General features: G+C 40.8%; 1 protein-coding gene across 7 annotated transcripts in view; it reads right to left on the bottom strand.

The window, feature by feature from the left end:
- Positions 1-19,263, bottom strand: part of LOC119538661 (von Willebrand factor A domain-containing protein 5A-like) — a 141,685-nt gene that overhangs the window by 4,766 nt on the left and 117,656 nt on the right. For 5 of the 7 annotated variants that reach the window (XM_037841797.1, XM_037841799.1, XM_037841798.1 and 2 more), the window contains 14 exons: positions 17,349-17,406; positions 17,026-17,228; positions 16,515-16,737; positions 16,218-16,393; positions 15,843-15,957; positions 12,548-12,717; positions 12,223-12,311; positions 11,851-11,995; positions 11,371-11,450; positions 7,101-7,215; positions 6,192-6,356; positions 5,801-5,901; positions 5,162-5,415; positions 1,542-1,670 (listed from right to left, as the gene is read on the bottom strand). In XM_037841797.1, the coding sequence (XP_037697725.1) occupies positions 1,542-1,670; positions 5,162-5,415; positions 5,801-5,901; positions 6,192-6,356; positions 7,101-7,215; positions 11,371-11,450; positions 11,851-11,995; positions 12,223-12,311; positions 12,548-12,717; positions 15,843-15,957; positions 16,218-16,393; positions 16,515-16,737; positions 17,026-17,228; positions 17,349-17,406 (2,023 nt within the window). Of the gene's footprint in view, positions 1-1,447; positions 1,671-1,725; positions 1,838-5,161; positions 5,416-5,800; positions 5,902-6,191; positions 6,357-7,100; positions 7,216-11,370; positions 11,451-11,850; positions 11,996-12,222; positions 12,312-12,547; positions 12,718-15,842; positions 15,958-16,217; positions 16,394-16,514; positions 16,738-17,025; positions 17,229-17,348; positions 17,407-19,263 lie in introns of all 7 variants that reach the window. The other 2 variants (XR_005217609.1, XR_005217608.1) reach the window with 2 other exon arrangements.

Below are 19,263 nucleotides of genomic sequence, written 5' to 3'. Positions count from 1 at the left end.
CTGCACTTCAAAATGCAGCAATAAGGGAAAGCTATGGGATGCTACGGATATTCAAGGACCCACAGGATGATGCTGTGAAAAAGTCTTAGCCAGTTTATACAGGTTTTAAAACTTTATTTTATATTTAAAAATTCTAGACAAATAGAGATTGAGTCTAAATTATTAAAAATTTCAAAAGAAAGCAGATATAAAGGAAGCAGGCTTCCTCGGCAAGTAGTTTAGTGTCTAATCCTGGTGGTATGAACATTGCTTAAAGATCACATAATTCTCTAAGGAAGTATTTTGTATTTAACTATCACATGGGATGATGAAATTAGAGCAACTTAGAAATTAGTAGGCAAGATAAACTATAACTAAAGAAACTAAGGCTCTGAATTTCAACAATCTTAATTTGAATCTCAGTTCTGCTAACTTACTTGGAGTGTGAAGAAAATATTTAACCAATGGAAACTTCAGTGTCCTCATCCATAAATTAGAGACAATAAAGCCTAATGCGTGTGAAAGCATGTAAAGTACCTAGAAAAGAGGTTGGCCCCTTACAGGCTCTCTACAAATAGTAGTTGCTATTATTAATTCACAAAAAAATCAGCAGAATAATACTGCTGGTAACTTTTCTTTCTATGTTGCTGAGAGAAGAGAGGATTTATAAGTGAGAAGTCTCGGAGCAGGAATCTTCTGAGTTGCAGGGATATCAACACAGGGTAGAAAACCAACACAAATGAAGAAACTAATCTGTGGGCAAGAGTGTGAAGTTTCGCATGACAATGCTAGTTGGTGAGGAGCTGCATAGTTGAGGGAACTCAGCCTCTGAGAAGTGAATTAAATTGTCTGAACTCACAAAGTTAGTGGTAGCACAGAGAGCTGAATCTACCTTAGACCTTGAGCCCTCTCCTTAACTAGCAACCTGAAGGATGAATGAGTAAATCAAGGGTAAGCAGCAAAGAAAATTTTAAACAAGTAACAATTGTACACCACAAACTCTTGCTACAATGATCAGAGAAACCAGAAATAAGTTGCCTAAATGTAAGCCCATTTTAATAGACCAGGCCCCCATTAGTAGTGAAATGTACTTTCACAGTTTAGCATGCACGTAAGAAGCTTGGCTGCTTAGCACACAATGCAGGGACCAAGGACTAGCCTTTGCTGACCAAGTCATCAGACTGCATCATGACACTCCACCCTCAAACTCAACCTGTAAAAGGACAGCCAATGAGACAAGGCCCAATAAGGCAACAACAGAGTCCTGCAGGGGAAGGGCCCCAGTCTACAGGCACACTGCGTGAAGAAAGACAGCATTAAGTGGCTGGTTTAACTAGTTCTCAACCCAGATTCCCCTGGGATCACAAGTTTCAGGGTCCTATACCATAGACTAATTAAGTTGGGCTGTCCCTGGCAAATTTAGGGCTGGAAATCTCACCCTCTGCCAGATGCACTTCAAATGAATTACCTCCTGGGTAGAGAAAGTCGCAAGAACAGCAGAAGGCTGCAGATTGGTTCTTCAGTCCCCACAGTTCAGAGAAGCAAATTCAGGATCCCCTCACCTGTATGGGGAGTTTCCAAGTCGGTCTCGTCCATGGAAGAATGAGTCCTTCCCATCTCTGGGGAGGTCTCTTTGGGAGACATGCATTTCTTCTTTTGTCTGACACCACGAGCATGGGGTGTGCCTACTCCTATATGTGTGACAGACAAACACGGGTGAGAAAAGGCTGTTGGAAAGATGCTCACCTAGAGTGTATAGGTCCCTGTTACTCATCAGCCTACAACGAGCAGTTAAGTCTCCATCATCATTCAGCAGGTAGATTTTTGGGGGAATAAGGAGTGCACCTCATGGGCCGTCCTGTAGGCAGAGAGTAGGTGAATGAGGCTTTTGCATAAGCTGAAAGACACCAGTACAGACACTGATACCGAAGCACCCCCTGCTCTCTGGAGTAGGCAAAGAGCCCTGATAATCTGAGACACATACTCTCCCGTCCACATCTGCCTCATCACCACCCTTACTGTGTCATTCTTCTTCTCCCATCCACCAACCTCCTACATAACGACCTCACCCTCTGAGCTCCTTCTTCTGGAACCCTTGACATAAGCTAAACAATCTTCTCTGCCTCTTCAGTCTCATCATAGAATGCTTCTTACAGCTATTTGTCTTAAATATAACTTGTCCTCCAAAGAACTGTTCTCCCTATATTCCTTTCAAACTGTTGTTGCCCGATTTACCACATTCCAAATTCTCAGGACTGAGAGGTGGGGTTGGCAACCTCTTCTGTCCCTGCCCCACCCTCACCTGGGTTACCTCCCACGTCTTCACTGCTGTCACCTCCCGTTTCTCTGTTACTTCCCATCAAGCACTGAAGCATCTGAAAGCCTCACTGTAAGGCCTGCCATTGTCTTGAGTGATCTCAAGACTAAATCTAATCCCCATGCCTTTCCTCCATTTCCTGGCAAGAGTGGGAAAATGTCACTTGTCCTATTGAAGGCTAATCCCTCCAGTACTGCCTGAGATCTCATCCTCTCCACTTCAACAAATACTCTTCTCAATTGACTGTTACTTTCCCCCAATATTTTCAGTTCTCTCTGCTGGCACTTTCCAGTTAGCATTACGACTTACTCATATCTCTCCCATTCTGAATATTTTAAGAGAGAGACAGAGACAGAGAGACGGAGAGGGAGAGAGAGAAAGAGAGGGAGATGGAGAGGGATAGGGAGACAGCAAGAGAGCGAGAGAGAGGAAGAGAGAGGGAGGGAGAGACATAGAGATAGAGAGAAAGAGAGAGAGAGAGAGAAATAACATGCAAAAACCCACCTCAACTCCACAATCTCCTCTGTAGATACCACCCTCTATCCTTTCCCCTTTTGGGCCAAACATTTTTCTAAAGTGCCTGTGTAAGCTGTTCCCGCTCTCTCCACCCCATTTTCCTGCCTACCATTTACTCTTTAACATTCTCTAATGTGGATTCTCTGCTGACCACTATACAATGAAATTTCTCTTGATAAGATCCGTAAGGACTTCTTTTGTACTTAACCCAATAGCCCTTTCACAGTTTTACTTTGACTTTTCTGCAATGTCTGATATTTTGATAACCCTCTTTGTTGTACCAGTTTCCTTTGGTTTTGAATATGTATTTCCTTCTTTTCTTCCTATGTCACTCCTTTTTGTTCTTGTTTGTGGACTGCTCTGCTGCCCATCCCTCAGACACATTCTTCGTGGACTTCAAGCTTTTCTTCTCACTTTATACATGCCCTCTGAATAATCTTACCCATTCTCCTGGCTTTAGTTATTACATCATGCTAATGATTGCTAGACACATCTCTTGATACCCGGTTTCTTTTCTGAACACCAGACACATCTATCTCCCTTCTATCAGACATCTTCATGTGGACACTCCACAGGCATCCCAAGAACAAAATGCTTTAAAAAGAACTCAGTGTTCTCCCTCCTGAACTAGCTCCTCTTCTGTTGTTCTCCATTGAAATAAATGGTTTCGTCATTCACCCAGTTGTCCAAACCATAAATCTGGGCATCATCCTTCATGACTTCTATCTCCACAATCAATCAGTCACTAAATCAACCTCCTTATAATCTGTCAAACATGGTCCTTTCTTTGTATATTCACTGATAGTGCCTCGGTTTAGACCACTTCTTCTTTCCCCAGTTTTATGTAGTAACTTGCTATCTAGTTTCCCTGGAAGTCTTGCTTCTTCAATCCATTCTTAACATTGGTAGAGGAGTAATGTTTATAAAATACGTTAATGACATCAATTCCCTGCTGATATTCACTCAGACTTCACCAAAATATGGCTCAAACTCTTTAGTACAGTTAACTGTAAAATAGAGATAATGACTTTAACTAAAATATATTGTTGTTGTGACATGTAGTTAACTTAAGATATATAAAGTACATAGAACAAGGCCTGGCCATAGTAAGCCTACACAAGTGTTAACTATCTTCATTTCATCAGCATCATTTACCAACCTCTTGGTCTTTTCTCACCATTCACTTAAGATTGTGACACCTGGTTCATGGGACTTCTTCCAAAATCTCACTATCATTTTGAGTCCAGCATCCACATGGATGATCCTGTCAACATCTAACACACTGTTTGTCCACTGAACTCCTCATTTTCCAAAATCTAGTCCCTGCTTTCCTTCCGTTCCCTTTCCTCTTGCTCCATTTTGCATTGCAAAGGCAAATTAAAATTAAAACTAAACACCAGCCAAACTAAAACACCTACATCACCTATATCACTCCTTATTCTTTCTTATATCTGGTTTTTGCACATGCTGATTCTGATATTTAACGTTCTTTTGTTCTCCATTCCTTGCCAGGATAATCTGCCTACCCTTCAGGTCTCAGTACAGATGTCAGCTATTTTGGGAAGAATTCTTTGCTTTCCACTCCACTCTCCTATCTGCTCTTGCACATCCTGGTCTTACCTATATTATGGTACTTTTTATACTTTGTTGAAAATCTGTTCCTCTGTTTGCAGTCCTCTCCCTTCCTCCTCCACCCTCAGATTATAATATTTTAGGGGACAGGAATTGTATTTTTTTCACCACTGCATCTCCAATGAGCAAGCATAGTAACTCATATATAATTGGTGCTAAAATAGTTAAATGTAATAAAATGAACATTGCATGAATGACATGGGACTCATCCTGAAGCACCATTGTATATCTTCCCTCCAGCTGTGGAATCCCATCCAGAGAATTTCTTCACCTGACCCCAAACCTCTTCACCTGACCCCAAATCTCAATAATCAAGCCTGCTTGGCTTATGCCTGAGACAGTCCTGGCTGTCAGCACCCATCCATTCTCTACCCATCTCGTGGTTCAAAGGCCATCTGCATGATCCTTAACTGTCTTCATCCAGAGGATGCATCAGCTTCAGATATAGACTACTCAATGTTTATGTTCACTTTCTATGTTTTAATGTTTCCTTGTCTCTTCCTTTGGATTATTTTGAATCTCCTTGCCAATGGGATATATTCTAGTTCCCTAGGATAGAACATTTTCTTAATACCAACCAGAAATCTTAGATGTGGAAGAACAAGGGGGAAAAAAAACAATGTAAGGACTTTTCAAAGCCTTTTCCTTTAAGTAATGTGCTTCAATATCCAGGCCCCCTTACTCATTTCACATGAGTTTGAATGGGATAAAACTCACCAGTTCCATAACATCTTGGTGTTGCACTGACAGAACCCAACAGAATTGGCCTCGGAATGTCCCTGCGAGCCATGGGACCCTGAACTGGCTGGTTGAGGGTCTTGTTGATGGCAATGAAAGCTGTGTGAGCACTTATAACTCCACACTCCATGCTGATATTCAACACTTCTTTTTTATCTTTTGCTGGAGTCTCCCTTAAGCCCATGTCCTTGACTTGGAGCAAGGACTTGGCAGCAAGGCGGTGAATGGTGAAGCTGAAATTAAAAAAAAAAAAAATCCTCTGACTTATGGAAAAATGCCCATGTGCCAGTCACCCAGGTTCCTCAAAAGTTATGGATGGCACAGGGGGAAAAAGCCAAGTAAGGGGAGAGATAAGACTTGGGTGGGTTAGAAGGGAGATGTGATGGTAGGGAAACAAGTAAGCCCAGAATTAAGAAAAGGAAACCAACCCTCTAGGAAGGAAAGGAGGGTGGAGAAGGAAGGAGAAGGAAAGAGAAGAGAAGAGAAGAGAAGAGAAGAGAAGAGAAGAGAAGAGAAGAGAAAATAAAGAAAGATGGAAGGAAGGAAGGAGGAAAGAAAGGAAGGAAGGGAAGGAGGGAGGAAGGAAGGAAATAGCAAAGGAAAACTGTAAATTCTCACTTGGCATCATGCTTGGGATGTAGATAAAATGTCACCTTATTCTCATAACTCTTGTCCTGGAGTGTGTATCTGAGGCATACTTGTCCTGTTGCCTCTTCTGGCTACAAATTAAGGAAGAGTAAAAGTGACAGAAGGGCGAGTTCTCCAAGAAAAGAGTCAGACTAGACCTGCCTCCTCCAACCCTACCCATTAAAAATTCTGGCTAGAAATCTGGTATCCCAGAAAGTCAGAGATCTGAAATGATGGGGAAAGGGACAGGCTGGCTACCCCTGGAAAGTGTGATCCCTTGATGAGATCCAAATCCACTTATCAGATCTACTTAAATTGTCTGGGGTGGGGCTTGAGGGCAGCGGCTACTCTGACTAGAGAACAGACACAAATGGGAACTCACCGGCATTGTCCCGGTCAACTGGGCATAGATGATTAACCTCTGACCCTTAAAGATAACAGTCTGTTCTGGGGAAAGCCTTTGAGCAGACAGACCTTGAGGCAAAGCCCAGCTCAAAGAGACATTCTCTACCACAGGCTGTAGAGAACGCTTCAGGGCCAAAAGAGCCTGGCGGGGAGAGAGAAAAGGATAACCATAAAAACATTAATAGCAAAGATAACTACTATTGATCGACTTTTTATTATGAACCAGGTGCTAAGTGACACCATAAATATCATGCATGACACTTAGTATAATCTAGGAGCTAGACATTATTACCCTTACTTTACACATGAAGAAGCTAAGGCTGAACACATAGTGACATAAATGTGAATGGAAGAAGTGTCTGAGACCCCTGGAGAAGTAAGGAAAAGAGATGGCATCAACTGGGAAGATAAACTTAGAAACATAACCAGAGGTGGAAGGTGCCTTCCCCTTGTGGTTACTGTTCACATGGACCATTGATTTCCCACCTCTTCCAATCTACTGAAACATACCACAGTAGTTCTTTCTCTTTATCTTCATATCCTTGGCATGGAGAATAGGATATGGAACTAAAAGAGGTCCTAAAACTCAGCCCTGGAGTCTCAATTGTGACATTCAAAACTCTTAGCTTTTCTGTCTCTGGTCTAAAACAAAAAGCCCCCACCCTCAATCAGCATTTCATCTCTGGGCTCCCAGCTACTAGAACCAGATACCATTTCTCCAGAAACCACACTGGGCCCTTTTACATAAGGGCAACAATAGCCCCACTAAGTATACAGTCCAAGAGCCTGGGGATATACAAAATGAATCTTGGAGGCGCACTGTTGCTAGTACCCTTGCCACCCTGCAAGGGTGGACAGACTCCCCTGGACACAGCCTGTCCCTCACCTTGGACTGCATCCTGTTCCTGCTGCTGATAAATTCTGAAGTTCCCCCAGCGACCCGGGCAATGCCTTTTATTAGGCTGGTGGAGGCACCTTCTCCAATTCCAAATGAGAAACATCTGCAATGGTAAGAGGTTCGAGGCTAGAGATAGGCACTAAAGCATGAAGTTATAAAATTAATACCTTACATTCAAAAATGAATAATAGTCCAAAATATGAAAAGAGGTAGTCTATTTTCTTGACCAAAGGTGTAATAACTACCATTTACTGAGCAGATCCTATATTCTAGGAATTATGCTAACCATCTTAATGATATAATTTATCACAAGACTCCTAAGAGGCAGGCTTATGTCTCATTTGGCAAATAAAGAACGGAAGCCCAGAGAATTGAAGCAATCTGTCCAACATCACACATGTACTAAGTTTTATAGAGGGTATTGTCTGTCTGACCACAGGAACCCCCTAGAAAACCACTGTATAACTGATGACTTTAATGCTACATTTAAGGGGGAAAAAAAAGGGAAAATAAAGTAATAATATAACTAAAAAAAAAAATTTCAAGTGTACAATTCAATGTTATTAATTACATTCGCAATAGCTTTTTGATCACAAGTTGGCTTCCAAAATAGAGATGTCTAAAAACAGAGAAGGTGTTGTAAAACTAAAACCAGCATTTTAGAGGATTTACAGGGAAATTTACAATTTCTCACTGAAAATTAATACACTGGAATTCTGGCTAACGTATTGGCCTCTTTTGGATTGGGTTAGTTTGAATCACCTTCCCAGGTCTAGCGACACCTGCATTAGGATTGATTCTCTGAACTTGTAGGTCTAAGGACCCGACATTCAACTGCAGTGACAACTGTGATCATGCTCTCTAAGACCCCAGTCTGCCAGCAACTTGACACCACTATCTTTAAATTTCCAACAGTATCGTGGAATGGTAGCTTATGTTCTTTATTGCTTACAAAGGGCATTTTTTTGCGTATTTATAAATGTTTTTATATCTAAATACAAAACTAAACAATATTTACTAATTATTAACTATATCCCTTGAGCCCACTTAAGTGCTTCATGTAGATGCTCACAATAAAGATAACAATTTCAGTAACAGCAAAAATTTATATAGCATTTATATTGTGTCAAGCACATTTCCTAATGCTTTACATAAGTATGCTCTTTTAACCTTCAAAGTAAATCTATAAGGTAAGAACTATTATTATCCCCATTTTCAAATGAGAAATTGAGGCTTTGAGAGTTCAGGTGATTTGCTGAAACGCTGGCAAGCAGAAGAACTGGGACTTAAACGTAAGACCTCTAACTTAAAATAGAAAACCCTAGGGGAGTTCTGTTCACAGCAATGGCAGAGTAAATTGTTTCAAATCAGTTGAGAACTAGAAGAGCTGTACACAATTTTCTGATAGTCTGTTTAAAATAGCAATGGGCTATCAAGACAATAAGGATCTGTGGCTAAAGACATGGGAGAGGAGGGAAGCCAAGAAGAGGCGAGGCTGGCATTTGGTGCCCCTTTTCTCCATGAAGCAAGTGCCAAGTACAAAAAAGATGATTGAAAGGTGGAAAAGTCTTAAATTTAGTAGTTTTATTGTGGTTATTTAGCAGAAAGTCCTTGTTCTTAGAAAATAAATGTGTAAGTAATGATAGATGAAGGGTTTTGATAGCTGTGGCTTGCTCTCAAAAGTTTCCGACAAAAAAAAAATAGTGATAAAATGTCAACTGGTAGACCTGGGTGAAGAGTATATCTGAGTATTAATTGTTCTATTCTTTCAAATTCTCTATAGGTTTAAATTTTTAAAATAAAATCCTGGGAACAAACATTATGTAGAGAAGACCTAATAAATGGAAGGATATATCATGTAAATAGATTGGAATATTCAGTACATCAGTACTGAATTTTTCCAAAATTGATCTATAAAATCAATGCAATTCTAATCAAAATTCCAACAGATTTTTTTATTTTTTTATTTTTGGTAGAAATTGAGAAGCTATTTCTAAAATACCAATACCAAGAACCGAGAATAACTAAGACAGTCTTGCAAAAGAACAGAGTTGAAGACTTACACTATTGTAAATCAAGATTTATCATCGAGCTACACTAATTTAGATGGTGTTTGTGGTAGTTTGGCACTGCTAGGTACCCCAGAAAAGGCCATGTTCTTTTAATCCATTCCTGTGGGGGCAGACCTACTGTGGGTGAGACCTTTTGATTAGGTTGTTTCAATAGAGATGTGACACACCCAATTCAAGGTGGGTCTGAATCCTTTACTGGAGCCCTTTATGAGAGGATAAAAGCAGAAATACTGAGAGAGCTTGGAGAGAGAGAAACGCCCTGGAGATGCTAAGACAGAACCCATAAACACTCAGAGAGAAAGCCACTGCCACTGGAATTACAAGCTGAAAGCAACGAAACCCAGGAGCAAAGGACCAGCAGATGCCAGCCATGTACCTGGCTATCTGACAGTGGAACCCCAAATGCCAGCAGCCTTTCTTCAGAGAAGGTATCCTCTTGCTGATGCCTTAATTTGGACATTTTCACAGCTTTAGATTGTAACTTGTAACTTAATAAATCTGCATTGTTAACAGTCAAACCATTTCTAGCATATTGCATTCCAGAAGCTTTAGCAAACCGAAACAGTATTGTTCTGGCATAAGGCTAGATAAAGAAACCAAAGGAATGGACAGAGGATCCAAAAACAATCCACACAGGTACAGATGCTTATTTGTGACAAAAATGGCACTGCACATTAGTGAGGAAAGAACAAAGTTATCAATAATGGCACAGGGCCAATTTGCTATCGAAAAGGAAAAGATAAATGAAAGCTAACCTCTACCTCACATGATGCACAGAAGTCAATTCCAGATGCACTGTGTATCACAATATAAAAGAAAAAAATAACACAACTTCTAGAACATAACAAAATAAACTATCTGCATGACCTCAGGTAGGGAAAGGTTTTTCTATAGAACACAAAAAACACTAACCATAAAGGAAAAGATGTGGACAACATTAAAATTAAGCATGACTATTAATAAAGAGGTACCGTTTTGAAGATAAAAAGGCCAGTCATAGAATAGGAAAATATATTTCTGGCACATATAGTCAACAAAGTGCTTGTATCTGGAATGAATTACAAATCAGTTAAAAAAAAAAAAATCAGTCTAACAGAAAAAAAAATAGGAAAGAGACTGGAAGGTGTATCACAAAAGAGTATCTCCAAATGTCCAATAAATATCAAAAGATGCCCAAATTCATTAGTTATCAGGAAAATACAAATTGAAACCATAATGAGATACTACTACACACCCATTGGGTTGACTACAATTTTAAAATACAAATAAAACCAAATTTTGCACAGGAAATGGGTCAACTGGAACCCTCATAAATGCTGGTATGAATTAAATTAGTATAATAACTTGGAAAACTGTTTGACATTCCCCAGAAACTCCACAACTATCAACAATTTCAACACAAAATAAATTCATATATGTGCCAAAAATACATGTACCAGGATGTTCACAGCAGCATTATCCTTAACAGCCAAACCAAATGTCCATCAGCTACAGAATGGATAAATTATCATATAGACATTTGCTGGAATACTATACAGCAATGAAAATTAACCATGGCTACATGCAAATATGTATGACTTTGAATATATTACTAAAGGAAGGAAGAGATACAGAAAAACAAATACTCTGTAACTCATTTATTTAATTTCAAAAATAAGCAAAAATAATCCAAGATGTTACAAATCAGGAAAGTCATTTCCTTTAGAGAGGAAGAAATAGGCAATGATTAGAGAGGAGTGTGATGCAAAGGGTTAGAGACAGAGGGTATAAGTAACTTTCTATTTCTTGAATTGTGTAGTGGTTTCACATGTGTGTTCACTCTGTGATAATCCTTGATCTGTATACTTATGGTTTGCTTAGTTCTCATATGTTGTTCTTTTATTAAAATATTGGTAGAAAAAAAGAAAAATCTGAAAACTTACCATTCAATTCTTGTTTCCCTTGTGGTTTAGAGAGAATAAGAGGACAATGATTTTGCATTGTGTTGTTGATGTTATTTAGAAAACTGCTTTTATATTTTAGTAATGAGGGAAAAAATGGTATAAAAAATTTGTCAACTGGTAAAAACTAAAATTCTTGAATTATTCTGTCCTCTGCAAAGAATGTCAACACTGGTATAAAGACCACAAATGGCATTATATCTCTCTCTTGGGTCCAGTCACCCAGAAGCCACATTCTCTTCATACCTGTGCCTCTCTCTGTTGCTCCTCACTTCTTTAATGACAGTAAATGTATCAGTAACTTCTCCATCTGTGAAGACAAAAAGCTGTAGAAAGAAAGAAGGCATTCATCAAGTTCATTTTTAAGATGCCAGGGTTTGCTCATAAAAAAACCCAACTAACTCATTCCGGAGGCTCTGTCTCCACTTCAGACAGGCATCAGAGCCCCTAAAGTGCCACTGTCATTTGGGCCATGTTCTTACATGTTCTGTTCTGAACCATCTTCCCTCTTAGCTTAATCCGAATCCTCTATGGCACTCTACGAGGAACTTCCATTGACCATGGAACTCAAGACGCAGAATTCCATTAAATACCTCTTGTCCTTTTTCTTTACTATGTGATAGAAGGTTCTCTGAAGTAAATACCATATTTCAATACTCTAGCAATGAAGTTCAGGGCCATAGATTCTTGAGCAAAGATCTTCTGTATTTCTGTTCCGGTTCTTACCTGCAGGGGGTGGCCTGGGATGGGGGGTCCATTGAAAATGGTCTGGAGTGGTGACAAGATTTCAGTGCCCCCTAGGTTTGCTTGCATAACCTTCACTTTCCTCAAGGCCTCCTCCATCATATCCTGGGTGTACCTCACACTATCGCTGAGGAAAACACATGCATCCAATTACAAGAAGACTACTCAACATCACCCAGTACCAAGCCCCTGCATGGTAGTAATTTGCATTACTACACATATTTTTATCACAGTTAATCAACCTTATCTGAAATCCCCAATGCTGAAGTCAAGTCTGCAGTCAACACTTGAACAAGCTAGTCCCTTTCTTTAAATTACCTTTTTGGGCTTTCTATGGCCTTTCTAGAAACTCACTGAAAGAATGCTTCATATTTAGATCCAAATCCAAAGATGTTGAAATAACAGCCTAAAGGCAAACTCTTCAGCAGCAAAACCAGTGTTTCCTGAAGGTAAGAGATCATGAGGAGACAGAGTGAGAAGGATCCTCTCAGACACACAGACGCTGAGAAATCTAACTCTTGAGGGGATGATCCTTGACCTTCCTCCCTTGTGCCTTGAGGTCCTTCTACTCCAAGGCTAGCCTGAGACTGCCCACAGCTTCTGAGAAACCCTAACTCAACCTCTGAGATTCCTCCACACTTGAGCATGCGACCCTGAGGAAGAAAGAAACTAGTTGTACCTTGGCAATATCCATGCGCGTCCTTCCTTTCTCCCGTTTACTCATGGAGCACTGCATGCTTCCCGAGCAGTCCATGAGGAAGATGAATTCGCCACACGTAATTGGTGGCTGGGCTTCTGGGATGCTGGGATAGAAACTCACCATTGCAGATGGATCTCCCATCAAAGACTCTACTCAGAAAGGATAAGGACACTGTAAGACCAAAAGAACTCAAGAATCCTCAAGGCCCTCAAGAATTAACTGTAGTGAGTTGAATAGGGAGCTGAGAAAGATCTCAAATCTGAAACACCAAGTGTGATCCTTACACCAAATCTGCTTGCAAAGGGTTTGAAGGGAGTGGTAAACCTAAGTAAAAGTGGGCTGTAGGGAAAGACGCAGAATTGATATGAAAGAAGAAAGACGGAAGAGGTTACCAGGCATGAGCAATGATTAAAATGCTGTAACTGGCTGCTAGTTTTAACATTGTTTCTGGCAGCCAGGCAAATGCATGAAACACCTTAGGTTAAGTTTCCAGCACTTGCCAAAAGAATCAGGCAAATTTATTTGCAGAGACAGACTTTCTCTTCAAATCAACTCAAGAGAAAATTCACCACATGGGTCCTTGTTTAAGTCTTTAATTACAGGTTTGAAAAAGTGAGGCTCAGGGACAATTCTTATGTTGAAAAGTTACATGAGCTGAGAGTACAAGTGTCATAGAGCGTGTGGTTAATTCCATTTGTTTGGGAACGAAGCACTCACTGATACTGTCCAGAAAAAAGAAAGGGAAACATGGGGATGCAGGTTGGACCCCAATGCCACCATCCACACCACTGTAGAGAGACGGGCCTTTGTGGCAAAGTTATCAAATATTTAAATTTGTGATTTTAACTTGGTGAGCAAGTAAAAGCTGAGACAGGAATTGAAATGTTAGTGTTGAGAGCAAGAGATGAAATGAGAATGGCTGGGTTATATCAACTCTAGTTTTACATTTCAGAAAACATATGAGGATATAGAATTAAATTCCAATGCCCTAATTTTACAATTGATTCCAAGATTATAAGATCAAACTCTAGGCAGCTCTAGGATTCAGTGTGACCGCAGGATCTGGCTCCGTTAAATCTCTTACCCATGGGATACTCCAATAACAAAACTGTTTTCCAAATAAAATGGGTGTGGCCCAGCAAATATTTGATGGAATACTGATTCAAAAATAACTTTTATGCAACCCAGATGTCTGGATATGCAATGGAAGGGTAGTATTTTTTAATGGACAAGATAAATTTCTTTCCATTTTGAGAGACAGATGATTATAGTAAAAATGGCACTGAACAAAGAAGTCAGAAGGATTGCTATGAGAATTATGTGAGTTGATATATTTAAACAATTTAGAATAGTATCAGGTACATGGTAAACATTATATATTGTATTATCTTCTAATATTCTCTAGACCTGGTTCAAATTATTTTCACCTCCATGAGTCTCAGCATCCTCATTTGTAAATGGACGTGTTTCAAATCTGAGCAATTCTGCTTTCCAGCTTCAGTTTTCTCATCTGAATAATCAAGGTAGTAACAGATGAAGTGATCTCATGCACATAAGGAACTCCGTTTAGGGTTTAATACAGATTAAGTTCTCAAAAATAATTTTTTAAATGAGTAATAAAATTTAATTTTTATAAAATGATTTTATTAAATTATAAATTTAATTTTTAAAAAATTAAACATATTCTTAATGTAATAAGTACTTCCTAAGTTTTTAAAACATAATATTTTGCATTTGCATCATGGAGTGGTATACCTCATTTGGCAAAAGTTAAAATGATTTTAGTGAGTGAACCTGCTTCTTAGAGTTGTCAGTTACTTCTCTGTGCAAATGGGAACAGTAAGTCATCTTGACCAAATATATGTTCTGGGAAGCCAGACATGAGTGGCCCTTCTTGGAGACAATGTTGAAAGGGATTCAGAAGATGATGTAAAGGCTGCCCCTGCTGACCCCCTTTGGTCATGGGGAATAGAAGACAAAAATCTGCATAGCACCCCTTCCATGAGGGTCTCTTCAAAGAATAGGGGCCAGTTATAGCAAACCTGTGGTAGAAACTAGAAGCCCCTCTAACCTTAGCATGGGCAGCTTGCCCTGAGGAAAAATCACTGAACATGTGAAAGCAAACCTAAGAGTTCCATTCTGTGAGCTCGAATATGAAGCTACCTTGGCCAGACATTAATATGAGAGAGTGGACTGGCCTCCTATCAAGGACCAACTATAGGGATCTGTCTCTGCAGCAGCTGTAGTGACAGACAAGCCTAACTCAAGCCATGCAACTCTGAACATGACTGTCACCAAGGTACTTCCATTTCACCAATGTAGACAATGCTCCAGAAGTGGCAGCACCCTCAGGCCTGCGTCATGGGCTCTGCAATCTGGTGACACCAAAGCACCGGAAGGCCGGAAGAGAGCAGCAGACTGACATGGGTTATCCCAATTGTAATTATAAGAAAAAATGCATCTGTATTAGGGAAAATTTAGAAAATAAGGGAAATACTTTTAAATGAAACTAAACTTAGTCTTGATCTAATAACAATTATTGCTTACACACTTCCTGTGTTTTAAAATCTTTTTTTTTTTTTCCTAATAGATGGGTTATTTTATACTGGCAACCAGTCTGTTTAACTTATTTTTCTTTTACTTAACATTTTTAGGAAGACTTTTTTCCATATTAGTTCAATTTTTCAATGTCTATTATTTTAGTAGCTGCATAGTAACTCATTAAGTATGCCTTCAATAGTGAACTTAGCCACTATAAGACATTTTGATTGTTTATTGATCCTTGATAACACTAACTGGCATGGAACATCTTGGTGGATGTTTTTCTATATATTTAGATTTCTTTCCTTAGCTAAGATTCCCAATACCAAACATTTTGCCTCAAGCAATCTATGAAGCTGACTCATCTTTTAAAACATGAAGCAAAATCAGATTTGAAAATCTTTGATAATTTAAAAGGTAAAACTAGTACCTGATGATTTTTATTTGTGTTTCTGTCAAGACTGATCATTGCTGCACATGCTTGTAAACTGTTTCCTCTTGTGACTTGTTTGTATCCTTTTCCCAATTATCCACTGATGCACTTAAATTTGCCTCTAAGTAATAATGACATGATGTTCATTAAACCTAACCATTTCTGCTTGCCCTTGTGTAAGTGACCTTAATGTTTCACACTGATATGTTTTCTCCGCTTCTGGATGGGGGAAAGAAAAGGAATTTGAGGGGAAACCTTTGAATTACCTTCTGGATGACTACCAGGGGAGAAGGAGAATACCTGGCTTTGCTTTTTGTTTTCCCAACTCCACGGCCACACTAGGCTTGTGCACCTCACAGTAGTAGATCAGGAGCTCCACATCGCAATCAAACTTGTGCCCATCAGCCAGAGAAACCTGAGGAGAGGCGAGCAAAAGAGACAGGTCAGAACCATCCCTGCTTGCTGCCTGAGGCTGAGGTCAGGGCAGAGGGCAACAGGCCTCTTCCCCGAGGGAGCATGGTCAGAGCAGGGGTGAGAATGAAGAGAAGGTGCTGGACATTAAATGGGGATAAAGAGGGAGCAGCATGACTCCTGAGTTAACAGGGAAAATTAAAGAACAATTAGGAAGGGATAGGAATGGGGCACCAGCAACAATAGTGCTCTCTTTCTAACCACCTGAACTTCAGTCTTCTTATCTCCAAGGTACTCAAGAGGACTCAAGGAGCAGTTGGATTTCACCTTCTCGATGCCATGCTGGGAGCTGATGGTGGCGACCAGGCTGAGTGTGTAGGGCAGGCCCTTCAGAGGAACTACAGGAGTCTTCATTTGAAGGCAACTTCTCATAGACTGTCCTGCAAAAAGTTACCTTAGTTCTGTTTTCCTTCCCGTAGGTTTTAGCACCCCCGCAAGTTCAAGCAGGTTTCCCCAAATAAGTCACCCACCACTAGTATTCCAAGGGGGAAGATTCCTCACCAAAGAGATTATACCGAGGATTCAGGATAGCTGGGAGCACATAGCGCAGGGCCCCATCGGCTTGCAGGGGCAGCTCCTGCACGTAGTGCAGGGTGAGTGCCACCTTGGACCCTGGGTGGAGGTTTCCCACATTGCAACAGAAGACATCCCTGGAGCTGATGTCCTCCTCCAGGAGGAAGGCCTGGTGGCCCTGGGAAATGGCATTCTCATAGTTGGCGTGAGCCTAAAGAGAACGGGGTGAGGGACAGGAAGGAAAGGTGACATCAAAGCCAATGGGTGATGAAGAGACGAGTGGTGCAGAAAAGAAAGACAGGTGGGAGGGATTGGAATCGGTCGTGCCAAGTTCCCAGCTATACTCTGAGTATCTCTGAATGAGTTCCTAAAATGGTTTTAGGAAAATAGCAGCTAGAAAGGAATGGAGGAACTTTCCAACATCAGCATTTTCAGTGATGCTTCCTTTGATGGTGATCCTAATGAGTATGTGGTAAGGAAATGAGCCAGGAGGAAGTACCTTCATCTTATCCTGTAATTCAGCCACAATTTTCTTCCCATCCACCAGGGCCTCAAAGCTATAGACAGCTGAGTCTTCATCCATCGGGAACACAAAGAAGGCCTCCACGGGAATGATATCCTCGTTCTCATAGTTTAAAGTTGCAGACACACCAGCCACAAACTCACATATGGACAAGTTCACAGAGATGCTCTTCAGTGGCACTGGGGATAGACCAGAGATCAAAGAGTTCAAAAAAGCTTAACAGGATGCCTCCTGCAGGCCAGACATTGTGCTAGATGCCAAAGATACACCGGCAGGTGTAATTAGGTAACCAGGCTTACCTGGCTCCTCTCGGCAGGTGAGAAGGCCACAGGGGCGCACCATGGTGGCACAGGGTTTCTGTGGAAATGACACATCAAGAACACAGTGACATTTTGGGGAATATCTATTCAAACACCATTATCTTCTGTGTTGCTCTCTGGCATTAAGAATAGATTCAGGGGGTTGATAATGGAGGCAGGAGGGAAACAGAAGCCTGGAAAGAAAGAGACAAAGATTCTGATAGTAAGGTTTGTTCTAAATGCCAGCTCAGATGGAGAAGCTGTAATATTCCAAAGTACACGCTAAAGAGGAAATCTCTGAAACACCCTAAGGCTGGTTCAAATACTGGCTCAACTTTTTTCAAAGGCAAATTTAATACACCACTCCTTAAGTGTATTGCATAAGTGTAATCAACTTCACCCATCTGAACCTCGGGATTCTCTTTCTAACATGAGAAACACAAGCTCTATGCTTCGTATTGATTTAATATATGTGTAGTCCCTGGCCTACATATGTGTAGTGCCTGGCCCATAGGAGGCATTTAACCAGTGATGGCAGCCATGAGTATGGTTCTCGTTATGGTTATTGTTAAATAAAGCTCTGCTGCTACTCAGAGATCTGTACATAATCTGGAATGAACCTCTGCAACTTAGATCATTATGACTTTTCAGTTGGGGCTCATAATTGAAACCACAGTTTGTTCTCTCTGATGAAGATATTCTGATATTTACAAATATCATATATGCAGCATGTCCTCTATTTTAAAGCAGACCCTCCTGAACACAGCTTCCAATTTTATTATAAGCTGGACAACCATTTTGTGGGATTTGGTAACAAAGAAAGAGATGAAGTTTCCATATCTAGATTATGCTTTACATTGATTCTTTTACCCAGAGAGTCAACAGGTGAGTTTGGGCCGAGTCATCTGCCTTAGCACCCCTGGAAGCTGGTTTCAGACCATTCTGAACCAGATTGATCCGAGCTGGCCCTTCCCTGTGCTGTTAGTGTGGCATGAGCTGCCATCGCCAACGAACAAGGGAGCTTTTCCCTAAAAACACACCTTAAGGAGCAAAAATGGCATTGCCTCCTGTGTAGAGAAGGCTGACGAGAAATGAACCCAAGTTGCTTGTTCAGATGCCCAGAGACGGGTAAGACAAGGAGAACTTCAGCCTTTGCTAAGGAACTTACGGGCCGGTGAACTCTGAGGTTCACTGTAACAACCATCACCTCAATGATTCTACAGCCTTTGGCAGGACTATTTCCAGGCCTTTGACACCCACTAAATAAAACATCACACCCTACTGCATCCATCTGATATCCACAGTGTTTGTTATACACCATGCCCCACTCCCACAAATCAGTGCCATTAAATCAGGCTTTGCATTCCACATCTGTTTTTATGTTGAGCAGTTCTGTAGTAAAATGGTTCACAATTTGACAGAAACACAGAGGGCAGTCACGGCTGTGGAGAGAGGAGAGAATGGTCAGGAAAAGGGCTTCCAGGCAGATTCCTTGATGGGGCAAGTTCTCTGGGAAAACAAGCTGGGCCTGAGGGAGGGAGGAATTTTTCATAATAAGAGGAGTAAGTGGAGTAAGGCAGGAGACTCACACAGGGGGTAAAACAGCTGGGGGAATTGTTAGGCAACCAAAGCTCACCAGCTATGCGTACTCACCAAGGGTGGCTGCCAGAGGAAGAGAGAGAAGCAGGTTTCTTCTACAAAGAAACCACCTTATTTCCTCATTCTTATTCTCATTCCGGGATCTCCCAGATCAAATCCCTCATTCAGAGAAATTTGCTGTACTGCACCCCTCTACTTCTACCCTTCCCCTTCAAAACTGCTCTGCCAGAATTAGTTCTGTCCCTCGGGAGGGCACTTCAGAAATGCACCTAGCAACAGGTTTGCAAAGAGGGGCCACATCAGCTGACCAAGGTCA

The sequence above is a fragment of the Choloepus didactylus genome, chromosome 6 (genome assembly GCF_015220235.1).
Source record: "Choloepus didactylus isolate mChoDid1 chromosome 6, mChoDid1.pri, whole genome shotgun sequence".
NCBI lineage: Eukaryota > Metazoa > Chordata > Mammalia > Pilosa > Megalonychidae > Choloepus > Choloepus didactylus.
Note: the sequence above shows the minus strand (reverse complement) of the source record. Positions and strands in the feature narration are given on the sequence as shown.